The 21,842-nt window shown below is 40.2% G+C and overlaps 1 protein-coding gene across 8 annotated transcripts in view; it reads left to right on the top strand.

Annotated features, from left to right (window-relative positions):
• DMD (dystrophin) overlaps positions 1–21,842 on the top strand; it is a 2,122,179-nt gene that overhangs the window by 500,934 nt on the left and 1,599,403 nt on the right. For all 8 annotated transcript variants that reach the window (XM_074323910.2, XM_074323908.2, XM_074323912.2 and 5 more), the window contains exons 5-7: positions 3,309–3,401; positions 11,000–11,172; positions 18,426–18,544. In XM_074323910.2, the coding sequence (XP_074180011.2) occupies positions 3,309–3,401; positions 11,000–11,172; positions 18,426–18,544 (385 nt within the window). The remainder of the gene's footprint in view (positions 1–3,308; positions 3,402–10,999; positions 11,173–18,425; positions 18,545–21,842) is intronic.

Here is a 21,842-nt window from a genome sequence, read left to right as displayed (position 1 = left end):
AGGCATGAGTGATCCAGTTTCTCCATATCCTCATCAACATTTGATATTATCACTATTTTTTTAATTTTAGCCATTATGATACACGTGTAGTTCATTATGGTTCTAATTCACATTTCCCTAAAGGCTAATGATGTTGACCATCTTTTCATGTGCTCATTTGCCTGATGCTTATGTTTAACTTGACCGTACCTAAAAGTGTTAGGAGCATGGGCAGGAGATGAAGTTTACCTTGAAAAACGAAGCCCTGCCAGATTTTAACTCCCAAATCCATTCCTGGATAGAGAAAAGAGAGCTGGCTACTAGCTCCATTGTTTATCAGAGTTCTAATATGTGTTTCTAAAGCAATGGCATTTCGTCAAATACAGTCACTGTCATGCGGGAGACCCTGCTCGCTGCGCCATTTGTCATGCAGGACGGCCTGCGGGGTCTCTGCTCCCGCTCCCCATACAAGAACGCAGGATATGGTGAGGCCAAAAAGGAACACCCACGGAGCCATAGGTAGGGGAGTCATACCACTTTATTCTCTCTGGCGGCACTATACTCTCACTGGAGGCTGGATACACACTGTCCGCAAACCGCCATCCACGCTTGCCAGCCCAGCCGCCATCTTCTTGCTAGCCCCATCCTTCTTCTCTTTCTCTCCCTAGCCACAGCAGTTATATTGTGGCCAATGGCTCACTGGTTACAGCTGACGGCCAACTAGCCACAGCTGATGGCCATGCAATCACAGTTGGCCATTTACTACCTGAGCCAGCACCTGTCTTATGTGAGGCCGAGAGCCTGGAAACTACTTTCTGGGGCTCCGCCCCCACACTCCACCCCTACAGGCTCTCGCCTCACAATCTACGCGACAAGCGTCTTCCGCGAGGGGACCTGTGCGAGGAGCCTGGGGGTGAATGCAATATCCTGGACACAGCCAGGCTCTCTGTGCACAGCCAGGGTTTCTCAGGGCACCACCAGTGCTTCTGGGCACAGCCAGACTTCCTGGACTTCTTAGGGTACCACCTGTCTTCCCGGACACAGCCAGGGTTTCTCAGGGCACCACCAGTACTCCTGGGCACTGCCAGACTTCCTGGACTTCTTAGGGTACCACCTGTCTTCCCGGACACAGCCAGGGTTTCTCAGGGCACCACCAGTACTCCTGGGCACAGCCAGACTTCCTGGACTTCTTAGGGTACCACCTGTCTTCCCGGACACAGCCAGGGTTTCTCAGGGCACCACCAGTACTCCTGGGCACTGCCAGACTTCCTGGACTTCTTAGGGTACCACCTGTCTTCCCGGACACAGCCAGGGTTTCTCAGGGCACCACCAGTACTCCTGGGCACAGCCAGACTTCCTGGACTTCTTAGGGTACCACCTGTCTTCCCGGACACAGCCAGGGTTTCTCAGGGCACCACCAGTACTCCTGGGCACGGCCAGACTTCCTGGACTTCTTAGGGTACCACCTGTTTCCCCGGGCACAGCTAGGATTTCTCAGGGCACTGCCACTTTCTCTGGGAACAGCCACACTTCCTGGACACAGCCAGGGCTTTCAGGGCACTGCCACTCTCTCTGGGAACAGCCCGACTTCCTGGGCACAGCCAGGGTACCTTCAGGGCTCAGCCAAACTTCCTGGACACAGCCAGGGCTCTCAGGGCACTGCCACTCTCTCTGGGAACAGCCCGACTTCCTGGGCACAGCCAGGGTATCTTCAGGGCTCAGCCAAACTTCCTGGACTCAGCCAGGTCTCTCTGGGGCACAGCCACACTTCCTGGACACAGCCAGGGCTCTCAGGGCACTGCCACTCTCTGTGGGCACAGCCACACTTCCTGGACTCAGCCAGGGCTCTCAGGGCACTGCCACTCTCTCTGGGAACAGCCCGGGGTACCCTGCTGGAACAACAGCGACTCACAATCAAGGTGCTTACATATTCTCAATGGCGGCCAGTCAAGAGACAAAAGCAAATATCCCCCAGTTCCACTAACAACAGTTCCCAAACAAACAGTCAAGCTGTCCTTTAAATTAGGGATGGAAGGCAATTCCCCATAGTCCATAGTCATTCACCAGGGCTGTCCTGGGGGTGAGGGATGACCTTGACCTCACCCTCATCTCCCACGGAGGACTCAGCAAGCGTTACCTCCTGGGACTGTAAGTCCTGCATCCGGGCTGCCTGAGCAGGAACTTCCCCGGCCCACAGGGCTGCAACGACCTTTGCTTTCTCCGGCCTGTGCTGGTTGGGGAACCGTCCACATCTTTCCACCTCTCCACGGGGCTCCATCTCTGCAGCAGCTGCATGGCTTTTCCTGTGCTGGTGGGAGAACCGTCCACGTCCTCCCACCCCTCCATGGGGGTCCAGCTCTCCAGCAGCTGCTCCTCCTGGTCTTCCTCAGACTGGTGTTCACATGCACAAACTGCTCCACCATCTTTTGGAGAGCTTTGGCCGGCACCATATCCTGCCGACTACGCCATGTGTCATGCGGGAGACCCTGCTCGCTGCGCCATTTGTCATGCAGGACGGCCTGCGGGGTCTCTGCTCCCGCTCCCCATACAAGAACGCAGGATATGGTGAGGCCAAAAAGGAACACCCACGGAGCCATAGGTAGGGGAGTCATACCACTTTATTCTCTCTGGCGGCACTATACTCTCACTGGAGGCTGGATACACACTGTCCGCAAACCGCCATCCACGCTTGCCAGCCCAGCCGCCATCTTCTTGCTAGCCCCATCCTTCTTCTCTTTCTCTCCCTAGCCACAGCAGTTATATTGTGGCCAATGGCTCACTGGTTACAGCTGACGGCCAACTAGCCACAGCTGATGGCCATGCAATCACAGTTGGCCATTTACTACCTGAGCCAGCACCTGTCTTATGTGAGGCCGAGAGCCTGGAAACTACTTTCTGGGGCTCCGCCCCCACAGTCACCCCTAATTATAATACATTCTTCTGAGGTAGATAAAAGGACTGATGAAATTTCTTTTTTTGATTTTCAGTTATGTATTAGGAAGCACATCTGAACTCTAGGCATTCTTTATGAGTTATTGTTACACATTTTATTTGTAGATACTCTTATTGGCTTCTTTAATCTTCAGTAATCTATTTATATACTAAAAGTACATTCATTTCCTATCTTTTCATAAATGTGTTTGGGGGCACTTGTTTGTTACAGAGAGTACATTTAAAAATGTATTCTGTTTCAGTTTTAGATTATTTTTAAAAAGCGGTAATGCTACTTAGTCTCTGACAATAACTAAACACAATTACCTGCACGTGTTTTCTTTCCAAGTAGACATTTTGTATCCTTCCTTCAAATGTTCTCCCTTTATCTTTAACAGGTTGATTTAGTGAATATCGGAAGCTCTGATATAGTAGATGGAAATCACAAACTGACTCTTGGTTTGATTTGGAATATAATCCTCCACTGGCAGGTAAGAATGCTGATTCCTTTTTGGGTAACATGTTACTGATTCTTTCTTTCATTTATACCCTTGACCTGAAAAACAAACATTTATATCTCTAACAACACAAAGCCCATCTCCATAGTGTTCCCTTTTAAACTGGTACGACTAAGGTAATTTGAGATGTGAAGAATCAGCAGATTAGAAATCTGTTCTAGCACATTTGCAGAAATGTCTGAATGTTTTTCTAAATTTTATTTTCCTGGGTAGAGATGAAGCAAAAAAAAAAAAAAAAAAAAGAAAGACATCTCATCAATGGGTTAATAAAAATATTTTTCACAAATGTTGTCTTCTATAATTTACCTCTAAGTGAATCTACATAGTTTTGTAAAAAGAATGGTATTGTTCCTGTTAATCACTACAAAATGAAGGCGACATTGTGGCTCTTGTATATTCTTGATATAAATTAATGCCAATAAAAGACTACTGGGATATGATTATCTGTATGAGTATATGTGTTATACCTACCAAGTGACTTCCTAATCTAATTTGGAAATTGCAATTTTTTCTGAACCACCTCAGCATAGGGTCTCCTGAATGCCTGTATTTATTGGACCTCTGCAAAACAGATCAAAGGTCATTTGGTTTAGTGGAAAGAGTATGTATACATGAACACAAATTTCAGATCCCCCATTTACCATCTTAGTGACATTGGATATAATGCCATCCCTTTCTGGGCCATAATTCCCTCACTGTCAAAATAGAAAAAAAAAAATTAACATGTACATTTCCTGTCAGGATTAAATGAGAATATCTGTAAAGCACTCAGTACAGTGCACCATTTTCATTAAAGGTGTATCATATGAATAACTTTGATTCCTTAGAGTTGTTCACTCATATTTTAAGAATTTGGAGGATAAGTGAGATGTTTGCTCTTTTTACTAGCAAATATTTTTTTTTATAAAACAGCTTTTTTTGAGATATAATTTATATATCATAAACTTACCTGTTCTAAGTATACAATTCAAAGAATACCAAACTGGTTTAGTTCTGTTGCCCTGTGCTTCTCAAACTATTTTGAGGATGGAACAGTTTTGCCACCCCCAATATATAAAAGATTTTAGGATATTTACAGAGTTGTACAACCATCACCACAGTCTAATTTAGCACATTTCCACCACCCTAAAAAGAAATCTCACATCCATGTACACTCACTCCCCATTCCCACGCCCAGCCCTAGGCAACCATTAATCTATATTCTGTCTCTGTCTGCCTTTTTGGATATTTCATACCAATGGAATCATATAACATATATTCTTTTATATCTTCCTTATTTCATTGAGTGTAATAATCTTTCAGGTTCATCCCTATTTTAGTAGGTACCACTACTTCATTTATTAGGGTTGACTTTTTTTTTAAGTCCATAACAGCAATCCAATACATTTTTTTAAAAAAGATTTTTATTGGGGAAGGGGAACAGGACTTTATTGGGGAACAGTGTGTACTTCCAGGCCTTTTTTCCAAGTCAAGTTTTTGTCCTTTCAGTCTTAGTTGTGGAGGGCACAGCTCAGCTCCAGGTCCAGTTGCCATTTCTAGTTGCAGGGGGCACAGCCCACCATCCGTTGTGGGAGTCGAGGGATCGAACTGGCAACCTTGTGGTTGAGAGGATGCGCTCCAACCAACTGAGCCATCCAGGAGCTTAGCTCAAGGTGCCGTGTTGAATCTTAGTTGCAGGGAGCGCTGCCCACCATCCCTTGCGGGACACGGGGAATCGAACTGGCAACCTTGTGGTTGAGGGCCCACTGGCCCATGTGGGAATCGAACCGGCAGCCTTCGTAGTTAGGAGCATGGAGCTCTAACCGCTTGAGCCACTGGGCCATCCCAGGGTTGACTTTTAACTTGAATTGTAGGTTGGTCCTGCTCAGAGTCAGATAGCATGTAGACCAGTAGTATACACACTCAACTTAGCAGGCATATTGTCTCCCAGTTGGTCCCCATCCCTGTATCTTTTTATTGTAAACACTCTGAACAGGCTCAATCCTATTTCACAGCAATACAGGAAGAGAGAGAACAACCATAGTGGCTGACAATAGAGACTAGCTTATGTAAGCCTCAAATGAGCCCAAGATTCCTAATTCTGGGCCTTTTTCATATAACAATGGTGTTAGAACCAGCGAAGCAATGTGGGACCCCCCCAACTGCTTTATTTCTGTTGTAAAATTGCTATAGAAGTTTCTAATGGACTATCAATTGTTTTATTTGTCTTATGGCCTGGTAACAAATGGTTGATGGAGAGACACCAGCTTATAGAGAGTACTTTTAGTTGCACAATTGTTGGTCATGACAAAGTCAGCAGGAGAACTTAGCCCTGCACAGAGTCCCGGAAGGAGATTTTAATTTGATTTATCATCAAAACTCTCTCATATGATCACATCCCTTCTTATCTCCTCAAAACCCTTTCCAACTCCATCTCAATTCACTGCAAGATAGAGTTTCAAAGCTACTCTGATATTTTCTTCATTTGCTGCGAACCTGCGCATTTTTTATTATTAGCACATGGAGGGGCTTCCGTACCCAGGTATACCAGAAGGGATGCTTTTGCAGTCTTTCCTTGTCTGAGACCTCTGTAGTTTTCCATCTGTGTCCTTGAATCACTATATCTTTGTGATTGCAAGGACCTACTCTTGCTAGCCTCTGCTTCCTTATCTTATCTCTCTCTTCTATCACACTACCCTGTTCTCCTAAAACTAGTAAGCATACTTTAAAAAATCCCTCCTGCTCAATACTTCTATCATAACCTAGTGAATCCCAAATGATATTTTCAGCAAGAATACCTATTTCCTTCCTATTAAATAGTCAAAGAAGCCCTTGAATCTCAGCAAAGATTAAAGCATACTTTGGCCAATCTAATGTACTTTCCAGAATGGTATTAAAAGATGGAAATATATGAATCTTTTGTTCCAGTGCCACATACTATGTTATTAATAGTACTGTGGTGGACTTCACTTTGAACTTGTAAAAACTCAGAAATGCTAACCCTATTTCCCTTGTCATTGTCTTTCCAATTTCCATTTAAAATTGTTAGCCTAAAAAAAGAATGCCTATATTGAGGAGGAAGCAGCTTTGAACAAAACTGTGCAGAAGACAACGCGTGCTTAGTATCTTTTTCTTTCTCCTTTTTTAAGTGCAGACCATCCTTATTAAGATGGTCTAGACCTAGTACCTTCTGTACCAGCCAGTTCTTGCTCTGGTCTTCTGCAGGCCTCTCACACACTACTATCCTTTCCTTGGAGAAGACGATCTCCAGCCCTCTTCACTCCTACCCCTCCGCTGGAACTCCTTTTAGTCACAGGATGGATTCTGGGAAGCTGCTTTTGACTTAAGCAGGAAGGATGTTAATTAAGGCATGCCTTTGGGAGCAACACCTGTAAAGGGAGAGCATGACTGGAGTGAGAAGACATAGAGCTGTGATGCACATTCAACAACAGTCTTATTCAATCCCATGGGGAAGTTGGAGGCAGAATGAGCCTTTAGAATTGTCCTGAAATGGCTGAGTCTTTACACTATTCCCCTTCCTCAGTCACTGGATGTGGGCTGCGTTGGGAAGGGTGTGACCTTAGGTACCATGACTGCAACTCAGGTAGTTCCTGCGGGGAACTCATAGCTATAGGCTGCCTGATGATATCTGGAGTAATAAGCCTTTCCTTGAAGGAGAATTTTGGTGGTATGTCTCCGTGTCCAGCTGACTTTCTTTGCCCGGTTAACTCCTAGTCACATTTTGAAATCACTGCTCAAAGACATTTCAATTTTTTCCTTTTCAAAACAGATGTATAGCTGTATGGACGCACACATTTGTTTAAATTTCTCTCTTAGGGATAGTAAGCCTTGAGTGTGGGAAATTTTTCTGTTCAAGACTCACCTTAGGACCAGCTCAGTGTCTGATTGAAGGTTGATCCTTAATAATGATTTCTTGGTAGCTGTCTTTTATGTAGGAAAAGAAAACTGATTATCTCTCATCACCCTTGAGGTTTTTTTTCTGAGCAACATTTGCGCTCACGTAGAAGCAATACCAGTGAGGCTGAGATGGGTAGCTGAGTTAGTGACGTCATGCTGCTAAAGGAATTTTGGATTGAATATTGGGTTGGCCTTTAGCATTATATGCATAGAGGGCAGCATTTTGTAAATGAATCCCATTCATCAAGGGAGGGTTGCCTGATCAGTAGAAATCCATTACCACCCCTGAGCCAGTATCTGCAGATTCCAACCCTGGTTCAGCACAGGACACAGAATACACATTCGGCAGTCACTGTACATGGAACTTGCACTTTAAAACTTTAGAAAGTGATGAGAAAAATTATGTATCTTACATAACTATTTGACCTATTTTCTCACTGAGTGACTGGCTCAATAAGCAGGTCAGGAAGGAATTAAAAAACAAAACACAACTAGATAATCCTCCTCTAACTAATAGATTTTGCTATCAAGGGATGGAGACAAATACATGCAAAGATTTCACATCTTCAAATCATTACCACGTTTACAAAACATCATCTTAAATCCTTTTCAAGTATTTTAAAGTTAGATTTAATGGTGTACCCTAAAATTTGCATTGAATCTTTCATAAAAAGATGAGTAACATTGGAGATGTTACAATATGTATTTTCCCCAAAGGCATTTGTTAACTATTGCACGGATGAAGAAGCAAAATAAAATGTCATATTTAGAATACACAATAAATGTTCATCATCTGATCAAATGGTGGTGGTATATAGACCTTATACTAACCAAAAGGAAAGTCCTTGGTGGTAAAACCTAATCACAATTACTTAAATACTTCCTTCAAGTATATAATAAAGATCCTGACTTATATTAAGGAAATAGCCTAGTTATTATTCCTGTAATACAATATGTTTGTTGTATAATGAGGTGTCACTGCATTCTTGAAACCTAGAAAAAATGTTTAGAATGGATTTAGCATCAGATTAGTAAGAAGAATGAAACTTTGAAATACAACCTGCTGAGTGGCATTTGCATATGCTCAAAGCCTGGGGAGAAGAAAATGTTCAGAAAACAAGAAAAGAAATACAACCAAGAGTCTGGCCTTTTCCTCCTTCCTCACAGTCTGTGTTTCTGCTTCCCTCCCGGGATGGAGGTGGGGGGAGAGAAAGGGAGGCCGAGCCTGGGCCCTCAGACTGGATCTTGACCCTGATCCGAAGTCACCCGTCTCCCATCTGGGAAGCCTTTCCAGGGCGGTGCCTCCCCTGGCTGTGCGCCCCATGCCAGCGTGCGTCTTCCTCCGCTCGCTCAAAGATCACCACCTGCTGGCAACGTCGGGTCTCTACGCTCATTTCTTTTGTCAGTTACTTGGCGTCCTCAGCTGCCGCCTCCCTCCCTGCGCCCCGCCAGAGTTTCTGGTGGCCCTCTACTTCCTCTTTGCTGATGCCGTGCGGTTGAACGACACGTGGCGGGGCTTGTGCTGGCCGGTGATGGACTTCCTGCATCCGTCTCGGCGGTCCTCACCTACTTCGCCATCTGTCATGGCAGTTGCCAAATCCTCTGACTTGGCTTCCAAAGCAACCGGGGTGTAGGGATTCTTTGCAGCCAACGTGTTTGCAGTTGACTTCTACCTGATTTTGAAAGACGCGGCCGAATTCCTCCAACCAGGGAACTCCCCGCAGGCGAGACCATAGCCGATAAGGCGAAAGGAGAGAATTCCAACTGGCTGTAGGGAGACACACGGGCCCTCACTCCTGTTCTGCTCCTTGGGTCCACGTGACCTTATGTGTTGAGAGGGAGGGGTAACTTCTCTAGGAGCAGCCTCTGGAGTTGCTGATGGACCTGGCCTCCTCACAGCCCCAAGGTGATGTTCCTGAGCTCAGCACCCTTGGCCTAACCACTCTGCACGTGAGGGCATCTTGACTGTTCTGCACCATCTACCCTTTCTTTCCATGTCTGTCCCACAGACCTTAAGCCCTTTAACCTCTATGCCAAACAAAGGCAGAAGGGGACAAAGCAGAAAGAGCCTGCGTGCGAGTGGGGGTGGGGTCAATTAAGGCAGAAACTACCACAGGGCCAACTTGCCTGGCCCCAGTGGTTTTTTTGGTTTGCATTTGCTGCCTCTGTTCATGCCAGGCGCTTTGTTGAGAATGATCTAAGGTTCTTTCGTTCAGGGAGCACCAGTTCCTCTTCATTCTTGAGGCAGGGAGAAAACTGACCTTTGCCCTATCTAGGAGAGAGTGGGTCTCGGTGCCCTGAACTGGCACCTCACACCAATGGAGATCATGTCTTTCGGTGACATAACTATTCTGGGTCTAAGACTGTTTCATAGAAAAGCGATAGACTTGCTTATCAGGTCCAAAAGATCAAGGGTACCAATCGATGAAATAACAGTGACAGGGTAGCTAGGCAGGCCCAGCCAAACCCTCTCTTTCCCTGGGGTCCTGCAGTAGGTGAGAGATCTCCCACTCAGGACAGTGTGCTTCTAGGTGCCAGAGCAGGTCTCCTGACCACCTCTTGAGAGGTGATGTACCTTCTGTGTTCACCTGATGACCTATGTATGCTGTGCATGTATCTTCAGTGGGCTTTTGTAGCTTTATATAAATTTGTCTTTAAATACAATAATGGCATTTCCAGTAGCCCAAGAGGCCTTGTAAATATGCCAGAGTTCTGGACCCAAGCTTTGGGCATTTTGTTACCTTTGTTCTACTGTTGCATGTGAATCTCTTACACTGAAAAACGTTATAATGAATTAAACCAGACTGACTCCCACAACAAACAAAAGCAAAAACACCACAAAATAAAAATGCAAGGTGACACATTGTGGGGACAGAATCCCAGAGAGCAGTTTCCAGGCTCTCGGCCTCACGTGGAAAGGTGCTGGCTTGGGTAGTAGATGGCCATCAGCTGTGACTAGTTGGCCGTCAGCTGTTACCAGTTAGCCATTAGTCACTGATATAACTGCCGTGGCTGAGCTTGCAAGAGTGGATTGCTGTTAGTCCGGCGGGTTGGCGGGTTGCAGCTAGCAAGTGAGGTTGGTTGGCAGAGAAGTGGATGGCAGGTTGCGGATCTTGTGGCTCATGCTTCCTGTGTCCCCATCCCAGCCGCCCTCGGGAATATCGTGGTATGACTCCCCTATCTATGGCTCCGTGGATGTTCCTTTTTGGCCTCACTATGTCCTGCGTTCCTGTGCGGGGAGTGGGAGCTGAGAACCTGCATGACACACATCCACAGGTTTTAAGGATAAATAGTCCTTTCTTTTGTTGATGTTTTGTTCTTTATTTTAAATAGGCAGACCTATTTCTGTTTTTTTCTTTTTCCATTTCGTTCACTACACATAATTTGCATTATTTTTAGTTACAGTATAATCCTAGGGGTTTTATCTTACTGTAGCTTTTCCTTTGATTTTTATGACAACCTTGTACGTATAGTTAAAGACACAGAAAAAGTGGTTAAGGTGCCCAATTAACACAATCATTAATAGCAAAGGCAAAATTTGAACCTAGGGTTTTAAAAAAAGGTAAGCCCATTCATTTAGCCACTGTGTTATTCTTACACTAAAACCACTTCTAGTTTGTGTAGTTCTTGTTCAGGGAATGCATTTTCTTATGAACATTTCTTTCCACACGTAGGTCAAAAATGTAATGAAAAATATCATGGCTGGATTGCAACAAACCAACAGTGAAAAGATTCTCCTGAGCTGGGTCCGACAATCAACTCGTAATTATCCACAGGTTAATGTCATTAACTTCACCACCAGCTGGTCTGATGGTCTGGCTTTGAATGCTCTCATCCATAGTCATAGGTAAGGAGACTGCCGAGATATTGAATAATTTTTATAAGTATTGGTTTAGAGATTGATGTTTTTTTCTCTCCAATGTGCTTCCATATCATTTCCCACTATGCAACACATTATGTGTGTTGAACATGTTGATCTAACCATGCACTGGAATGCACTGTATAAGAATATTTATCCTATTTTTATATGATATATTATTTAGTTGTTGAAATAATTAAAGTTACTGAGCATGAATGTGGATATGGTGGGGGAGGGGAATCAACATATTTGTAATTGGGACTGTAAGAAAATCAGGGTTATAATTTAACTTTGCTAAGAATGTGGTTGGTCTTTCTATACAAATAATGTGTTAGTATGAGTTTAAAGTATAGCGCTAAGTGTGGTTCCAAATGTCATATGAGTGGCTGTAGTAAAATCAGTTACCATCATCAGATTAATAATGAGAAAAAGAAACATTTATCTTGCATGATACACACTTAGATAGGAAATACCATAAGGCTCTGTATATTTTTTATGTTTCAGGCTTAATAGAGGCTCTGAGTATCTTAGTAACCAAGGCAAAGAGCAGACAATTAAATCTGTGACTCATTCCTCAGAATATCAAAAGAAACAATTGCTTTGGAATAGCAAAGGAATTGCTGTAAAGCATTAGAGTTAGTTCTGTGGATCTTCATAAAGAGAATTCAGTGTAATATAGTGAACCAAATGTCCTTAACTATTCCATACAATATTATATTTTTTAATATAACAAAATACTTGTTTGCATTTTCTTGTGTAAAAAAGCTCAGTAAATGAATTAATAACAGTTGAAGAAAAAGCAAAATAACATGGTAAACATACAATGCATTAATGTATTACATGTAATATATAAATTATATATATATATATATGTATATAAAATATGTATAATACATTTACTGCAAGGAATATCTACTTTGGTTTCCTGTTACCCACCTTTTTTACTCAGCCCAATTCCCGGAGTCAAACACATCTTCTTATTCACTGTTTGAAAGGCCACTGGACTGCATCCTCCCTGATTTCCAATGCAGCTTATGTTTTTTTCATTTTGATCTTTCTTTTCTTGATGAGTCTAACATTTTCCTTTGCCAATCTAGCTTCTAGGAAAGTCCACATTATAAATATTATTCATGGTAAATCTCAGTCCAAGAGCAAGCACTCTCTAAGCATCTTTGTCAGGTGTCTTGCTCCACCTGGGTTGAATTACCCCCATCTTGACTGAGTGTCCAGGTGATTGACTCAGCAAACTGATTTTTGAAAGGAGGCAGCCTCTTACTAAGTGGGCATGTTAAGCAATGGTAATACCTTGGTTTTCGTAAGTATGACGCGAAGAAAAATACTCCACAGCTTCAATACAGCCCAATGGGAAGAGGTATAGACATTCATTCTGCATTATAAGTCAGTACTCATTTATGCAGCCACGTGCTCCCAGTAAGGACCTGAACATAGTGATCTCGTACACATTTCAGATGAACAGAGAAAGCGAGGATCAGGTTCTGTGGTCCTTGTTAGTTTTTCAACATTTGCTTTTCAAGTAGAAGACTTCTGCCCTGCAAGCATGTTCACACACTTCATTTGTTCATATTCTGTTTTGTGATTTCCGCATATGTTTTTGAGGAGTGTGTTTTGCCGCGTATAATGCACTCCAGTGTATAAGGCGCACCCACGTTTTTGGCCCAAACTTTCAGGGCAGAAATCTTTCATTTTAATTTGTTAATTCAAATTTTTGTTTGTTTACATTTAGGTATGTATTTTTTGTATTATAAAAGAATTTTAGCATTTATTTTCTAACATGTTGTACAAGAAATTTTATGTAACAAATAATTACAAAACACAAGAACAGATGCAAGGTACAAGAAATTTTATGTACCAGTAACAAATTTACAATATTTATGCGTAATAGAAGGCCAAGAACTCTTCGTCTTTCCAAGTTCATCATAAGTTTAACAAAACTGATTATCATATTCCAGGATATTAGTTTGCATATGGGTATCATTATTGATTTCTAAAATTACACTTTTAACCCATAAACATAAATAAAAGAATTTAAAACATTTATGTAGGTATGGAATCAGTACTACCCATGTATAATGCGCATCCTTATTTTCCCCTCACAAATTTGGGCAAAAAAGTACACAGTATACACAGCAAAATATGGTAATACTGTACACATACCCAGATTGCCCTGCTGTGTCTTTCCCCGACCCACTCTTTCTCTCACAAAATATCTTCATATATACTCTCCTGTCGTGTTGAATGAATCATCCATAGCTACCTTTTTATGCATAACATTGTTACTTTTCAAGAGGTTTCTCACAGTTGATAATGCTCTTTCAGGAGTCTTCTCCCTCTTCTTCTTGTCTTTGACAGATGTTCATATTGTTTATCTAAAGAAAAAATGGTTGAACTTTCTTTCCCAAGGTGATTGCCATTGGTACACTCAGGAATGTCGTGAGGTGTTTTCATTTCAATAATTGAGTGACTAAGCTATATAGGACAAAGGCATGCATTTAATATTAGAGCATTAGGGACTGACAAAGAGCCTTGCCAAAGGTTAGGATGTTGGTGGCTTTATATCTATTCAAAGCTAAATTTTATCTTAATATGTAGGAAATGAATAGTATTATATTAAGACAAAGTCTACTGCCATGCTGTTAAAAGGAAGCCAGATTCTACTTTTGTGGGGGGGGGGAACAAATGATAATTGATTAGAAATAGGCTCAAATTATGCAGGTATGTTGCAATAAGTATAAAGTTGCAATTAAATTTTCTTCCAAATTGCTTATTTTAATTTATTACCATACAAGTTACATAGCACGTAATTTTAAAAATAAAGTCAGAAGGGGTTTGGGGGTAAGGCGGTTAAAGGAAAAAACGAAGCAAAATGTGTTTTCATGACCCCAACCCCATCCCATCCCACTCTGCTTCCTAATAGTAGTCACAGTCTACAACTTCTTTTCTTCTTTCAGATGGTCTTCATAATTATGTATTTTATTTCCTGATTAGGTGATTTCTGTCAGTATATAGATTTACTCCTTAATATGCAGCTGTAAACCAATAGTAATTTTAGACTGTAATAAAGAATAAAAAACATTTATTTGAGGAAAAGGAGCTGCAGCAGGGGCAACACAGATTCACATACGGGAGGTGGCCTTTTATAACAAAAGTTCCCACCCAGGTTCTCAATTAGGTCCATTTTATGTAAATGAAGTATGCAAATCGCGCAATTCTGATTGGACAGGACAGGTGTCAGTCTGTTGGTAGAAAGACGAAACCAGGGTTTCCCTGCAGTGGTTGACTCAGAGAGTATAAACAAGTGGGGCATAGTTTGGAAGCCAAGTGTTCAGTTCGAGGTCCTTCTCCATATACAGAATACTCGAGAGAAGTCCCTGTCAGCAAATGGCTGCTAGGCTCTTACTGTTTATAATATTTGGGCCCTTGGTTGACCATGGGGAGTCCATCTCAGCAGATAAATTCCCTCTCGGAGTTCACATCAAATGACTGTTTTCTTCTCAGGGTCCACAAAGCCCACAAATAATACCTGTCATCCCCATCTATTTCTAATTAGATTATTATAATCATTTTATTCTTATAATTGTTGTCTGTATTACTTAACAATATTAGTGCACCCATTTTTTCATCAAGTTTAGACAAGATCTGTTGACTACCTGATGTGAAGAAGGACATTACCACACTTATATTTACGTCCTCCTCTTTTCTCTCCTCCACCTTCCATTTTGTTACTATATTGTCATTCTTGCATCAACAGTGTTTGTAACATTCATATCTATTTTGTAAGTATAGGTGTTCTTGGCTTGAATCTATAAATAGAAAATTCATTGTTGTTATTTTATAAACATAATTGACCACAGAACAAAGTAATAGAAGTTAATGCTTTTAAGCAATTATTTTGTAGGCACTGTTCTAAGTAAAATATCCCATCTATTTCTCATGACATAGACCCAATGATTAGCCTCATTTCACAAATTAGAAAACTGAGGCACATAGAGGTTATGTGATTTACCTAAGACAATTTGGCTAATATGTGGTGGAGTCAGGATTTGAATTTATGGAGGACTTGCTTATCTACTAGCCTATATTGTCTCATTCAGTATGTTGGTTTCCTCAAAAGACTGGTGATCCTTGGTTAAACATCCTTATTTTTGAGTTGTGGTCTAGATAACATGAGATGGTATGTGGCTTTCCTCTACAGTAGGTTAGTTTTACAATTCTTTATTCATTGGAAAAATCATAGTTATTTCAAATGTTAATTAATGATGAATTTTAACGATGTAAGACAATTAGAGTAATTTGAATGCTGATAGAGACCTCAATGGCCATTCAGTACAATTCCTTTTTTTTAAAATGAAAACACTGAAGCTCAAATAGATTACAAGACTTCGATAACTCCTCACCCAGGTGATTAGTTCCTAGCCAAGGTAAAGGCGAAGGGGATGAAGAGTAAAAGTTTAGAGTGCAGAAGAAATTCTATTTTCCATCATACTCATTTAACCTCGGTTACTGTCCTGTAGGTGAGAAAACTAGTTTCCCATACTCTCCCACCTAAATGTTTTTCTTTGTACCCATTACTGAGAAATGAAGAAATAAAGATGGGTCAGATGTTGCATAGTGAAGGTCAGGTTTCCCTAGATAGTCTAGAATTTAATTTTTATTTTTTTATAGTCTTTCCACTACTAGAGGCAGCTCTGAAATTATACATATTTTAGGTTCCTAAAAGGTTATTAGTTGTTTTGGGTAACTTGGAGTATATAGGAAAGATTAGATTTCCTAAGAAGTGCACCAAATTCTGGTGAATTAATCAGTCTAGGAGTAAGAAAATCAAAGGAAATGAGAGTCAAATGAGCAATAAAACTGTACCTTCATTTTGAATTAGCTTTTAGGAAAAACAGCTAAGCCCATCTTTGTCACTTCTTCCCTTGCAGAGCATGAGTTGTTAAGGGGAATCTACGGACAGACCCAAATGTCCTAAAATTCTGTGTAAATTCTATGTAAAGATATGGACAGGGATTTGTTCGGGTAGACATTTCATAGTACTCATCAGATTCTCAAAGGTATCTGTGATCCAAAAAAGGTGAAGAACCACTTAACTAATGATTTCCAGTGTCGTTTGCATAAATCGTATTTCCTTAACAGCCAAGGCCTTTCACAAAGCCATCCCAATCCCCTCTCCTAACCATATCTCACACCAGTTGATACTAGAAATCTCCCAATGAAGCTAGGCCTGTGAGGTCATGACTGACTGAGGACCTTTTGCTTCTATCTTCCCTAATAATTTTTTTCTTTAATATCTACTCAACTTAGAATTCATTCTCAAATACTTTTCTTAAATCTAAAACCAAACCACCATTTGAAACTCCCTTAAGATTCAAAAAAACTTTCTTGACCTCTTTAGGTTTTAGAAAACCTTATATCTTATTATCTGTATTTTTCACATTTAAAATGTGTTTTTACTTACAACATATGCATTTTTTTTCCTCATTAGATTTAAAATCCTTATAGGATAAGAAATGCCTCTTACACTTTTTGATGTTTTCTCTATTATTGAGTAAAATGATATTCACGTGGTATGTTCTCATCCGTTCTCTGCTGTAGTGAACAAATATTTATCGAGCCCCTACTATGTGTCAGACTGGGTTTCTAGAAGTAAACAAAATTGGCAATATATTTTATTATACAGAAAATTATATATATTCTGTATCCTAAATTGCACTGTGGGATATAGATAAATAGGCAAGGACAATAAAAATACATAAAATGTTAAATAGTACTAAGTGCTAATGAGAAAAATATAAAGCAGTTAAGAGGGAAAGGAAATGAGTATATGTAGGTTTGAGTTGGAAGTGCACAATTTGGGGGAGGTGCAGGGAAAGACTCACCAATAGTGTGACTTTTGAATAAAGACCCAAAGGATGTGGCAGTGTGAGCCATGTTGATGTTTGGGGGAAGAGAATTCCAGGCAGAGGGAACAGCAAATGCAGGAAACTACCTAGCCTGTTTGAGAAACATGAGGAGAGAAGCAAGAAATAAAATCAAGGAGTTCATACGGAGCAAGACCATGGAGGGCCTTGTAGGTCACAGTTAAATCTGAATTTTACAGAGTCAGATACAGAGAACAAACTGATGGTTGCCACATGGGAGGGGGGTTAGGGGCTGGGTGAAAAAGGTGAAGGGATTAAGTACAAATTGGTAATTACAGGATAGCCATGGGGATATGAAGTACAGAGTAGGGAAGATAGTCAATAATGTTGTAACAACTGTGTATAGCGCCAGGTGGGTGCTAGATAATCAGGGGGATCACTGCATAAATTATATAAATGTCTAACCACTATGCTGTACACCTGAAACTAACATAAAATAATAATGTCAACTGTAATAAAAAAGATAAAAATGTTTTAAAAAACGAATTTTACTCCCTAGATAGCAGGGATCTGAGAAGGTTAGGGTGAAACATTTTAACAGATCACTATGGCTGCTCTGCTAAGACTAGATTAACAAGGGCAAGGGTGGGAGTAGGGGAGCAGTTAGAAGGCTAATGCAGCAATCCATACAAAATAAAATGATTGTTTTGGATTAGGGTGATGGCAGCAGGACAACTAGAAGTGGTCAAATTCTGGATATATTTCCAAGTAAGTGTTGCACGACAGTGCAAGAGTCATCAAAGTCTATTCCTAGGTTTCTTATCTGAGCACCTGCCAGTTTGAACTTGTGATTAGTTATTGAGGGAAGGAGAAGTGCAAGAGAAGTAAGTGGGTTTGGGGGAGTGTGATGGGGATGAATAGCAGAAGTTCAGTTTTGGACACTTGAGTCTTGTGATGAGTCTAAGTGGACATACAGGGTAAGCAGATGAATTTAGAATCTGGGATTCAGGAAAGAGGTTTATAAAATTGGAAGTTACTGGCAAATCCATGAGATTGATTAACACATTTTTGTTGCTTGGATAAGGTATTAGGTTGGTGCAAAAGTAATTGCGGTTTTGTAATTGTTCTTAACTTGTAAACTGCAATTACTTTTGCACCAACCTAATAGATAAATTCTCCTTTGTGTTCTTCAGGGTTTTCAATTAAAATTGGGCATTATTTAAATGAGAAACCTCATTGAGGGGTAATGAAGAGTAACACTCGACTCTTAAGGATTATGGGCAATCAGAAATCAGAACTGAAGTGAATTTTATGAAACGTTCTAAATTGATTTATATTTGTCTTTATGTGTGTGTATTTCAGGCCAGACCTGTTTGATTGGAATAGTGTGGTTTGCCAGCAGTCAGCCACACGAAGACTGGAACATGCATTCAACATCGCCCAATGTCAGTTAGGCATAGAGAAACTGCTGGATCCTGAAGGTTGGTACATCTCTGGACTACCACTGTTTTTAGTATAGTTTAATGTTTATTGTCATCAACTTAACATTTTCACAAACTAAGCACAAAGTAGAAACCATGCATTATATGTTTTTTTCATATTTTAGATGTGTTTAAAATGTTCTGTTTTCTTCCAATATATTATGAATTGTCCTATGTGATTTTAATTCTCCAAATACCAATATCTAAAATTGAACTGTAAAACTTTGGGGGAAAAAATCAATGCCTTTACAATGTATATGCCTTATGAATGGGGCATACTACTTTTAGAGTACATTGATTCCAAATAATTATAAAAAGTTCATGTTTTGCTTACTCTACCAAGAGATTTGATGGACTAATTAGCTGTAATTAATTAGCCACTCTTTCCAATTTCATTCACATACTCCATACAAGGCAACGTGGTTTACTGTTTAAATCAGGAAATCTATTCCTGGCACTGCGTCTGTTATAATTTGTCACTCTGGGGGAAGTCCTCCATTGGATAGTTATTCATTTTCTACTTCTTTAGTTGACAGGCAGCACTATATTTATATTTTTACTATATTACAGTTAAATAAATTTCATCCTTCTCTCTGGTGCTTCGTAGTCATAGCCCAGACACATGGATTAGAGGGATAATGATTGCTGACCTCTGCTTTTCTTTTGGCCTATGAGCCAGTTTGTTTGTTTGCGACTCTCTTTGAAACTGCAGACTCTAGTCTCGCTTTCTTGAGGCTTTACCACTCTCTAAAAACAGAAGATGGAGGAGCAGTGTCAGTGGGATTGATACCTGCGATATGATACCAGCTGATATTTGGAAAGGGTTATATAATTCACTGGTCTCTGGAATATTGAATCAATTCCAAATGAGATCCTCGAGTGGTGGTGATAGGTCCCATCAGGATAAGCTCAGAACTAAGTCGGAGGATAGCCTTTCAGTGGTGAATTTATCATTAACCAGAATCTGATCGTCAGTGCTGCAGACCCAGAAACTTGATTGCCTCATCTTATTGCTAGCAGACCCATATGGTGGCGGTGAGGGTGGGAGAATTAACTTTTAAAGAAATTCAAAACAATGATATATCAATCAAAATGGAAATTCAGTCATTTAAAATGAGATATTTAACTATCAGAAGAACGAGAACACCCATATCTGATTGACCAATGTATCACTCTCGGTAAGCACATGTCCTTGGGAAGACAATTATTATAACAACGAAAATGCGTTTCTGAGGTTGGAATCAGATTCAATTCCTTAGAAATGTTTCTTCTCCTTTAGCTAATACATAGCTGAGCACTGACGCCTGTAACCTCTCTTTGTTGCTTCAGTAGATGATGAACATCCCTCCTGCCCCTGTTTAGCTCTAAGGGAAATTGTATCAATCACATTTCCTTGATTTGCAGGATGGCGGAAGGTAACCTCACCATTGACGCGTACCGCTGATTTACATGTTTTTCTCATACTCCATTGAAGTAGAGAGGGCGGATAAAATAAAAATATGAACTCCAACTCTTGAGAATAAAAGCTGCAGTATATGGATTTTGAAGGATAAGCCTGTTAACAGTTTTTTTCTTTATCATTAAATCCACATGTGGTAGTCAGTTCCTTATCTGGAATATATGCTGTAGTTATTCGTGTGTGTACCCTATCCTGTCATAAAATAGAGTAGGTTTAAAATCGATATTTTTCTCATTAAGTGATAAAATGGCTTTTGATCTCTAATTCCTCCTTTGGTTCAATGAAGTGGGGGTACCTAGATAGGCAGCCACATCATAATCAGGAAGTAGGTTGATGAGCCTGTAATCAGAAAAGGGCAGTTACATAAGTGATGTATTTTAGAGCATAAAGTAGCCTGATATACACAATTCCATATGTTCTCCTAAATGGAAAGTGTATGTTGAACTGCACATCATGTAAGCTATAGGAACACCATTATAATATCTCAGACTTGACAACTAAAAGTCAACCAAATATAAGATGAAATCCATGCTGATTAATAGAGATCAAACCACTGGTTACGGTTTCATTTTGCCAATAGAGTCTTGGATCGGAAAACCCTATTCTCTTTATGGACTCTCTTGCAATTCAAAGAGCGTTCTGTCTTCTAACATGGTTTATTAAAATTTATTTATAGCTGTCAGGTGAGGATTCAGCATAAATCCTATATTATGTTTTTAGATTATCTATCAGTTTCTGCTAGTATATTAGGGAAATACCCAAATATGCATTTAAAAATTCTTGCTTAGTGTTTTTCAAGCAATGATATCAATGATAATTTTAAAAAAACCACAATTAACTGAATCATAAGGATTTTTACTGATTTGTTAGTCATAGAATCGAAGACTTAGAACACTCTCTTCAATGTATCTAATGGGAGATTCATGGATTTCTTTCATGCCTTTATGGTAATTACCTTTGAGGAGTTCATATATTTATTTAACCAAATATTGATTCTTTAGCTTATGCATGACGATGTCAGCTATTCTCCAAAGCCATTTTTATTTCATATCTAATATGCCCCTTAGGAGGTTAATGAAACATTTTGCTTTATGTTTGGGAAGATCTTTATTATTAGGGGATTTAAGTTACATTTGGATTAAGAAATACCTGCCAAAAATTCTTTTTAGAATTTTAAACATATGCTTGTTGATTGGGTTGATTTATAAATTAAAAACTCATTGAAATATAATTTGGAGACTTTTATGTCTTGCATATATCAACTTTGTTATGCTTTGTTTGGTCTTAACTGGTGCTTTGAGACCTGAGGTTTGGTTTTTAAGTGGAATTGCCTTTTACAATGAGTAGCAGTTGCGTTAACGTAAGCAATTTCAGGAGCTGTTTCTGGTGTGTTTAAATGTTAACATATGCAGAAATAAGTATTACTGGGGTAAAATTATTTAGTAATTTATGCATCTTTATGCTCATAGAGATAGAAGGTTTATCTCCTTCAGAATATATCCTATTGTGAATCAGACGATTGACTTTCTTTCACGATTTCCCTATAAGACATACATAGTACGTGCATTGTTGTTTTCATATACATTGCGTGCTTCCCTGAGTTTCAAACAAATTGGTTTGTTTGCCAGTCCACACACTTTCTGCATTAAGAGAATGCTTTGTCAGCTTTTCCTAGTGAATAACAAAGTGAAGATATTCTATTTAAAGGAATGAAAAATTGTGCTGGTTCTAGATGACTTTTGCATATCATTGTAGTATGTTGATATGCAGTATGATGTGGAAATGCCCTTACTTGTTAGCCAGGGTAACTTAAGAATGAAAAATGAACGATGAGAGTCA

The sequence above is a fragment of the Rhinolophus sinicus genome, chromosome 18, assembly GCF_057876585.1.
Source record: "Rhinolophus sinicus isolate RSI-liver-muscle chromosome 18, RSI-T2T, whole genome shotgun sequence".
Taxonomy (NCBI): domain Eukaryota; kingdom Metazoa; phylum Chordata; class Mammalia; order Chiroptera; family Rhinolophidae; genus Rhinolophus; species Rhinolophus sinicus.
Note: the sequence above shows the minus strand (reverse complement) of the source record. Positions and strands in the feature narration are given on the sequence as shown.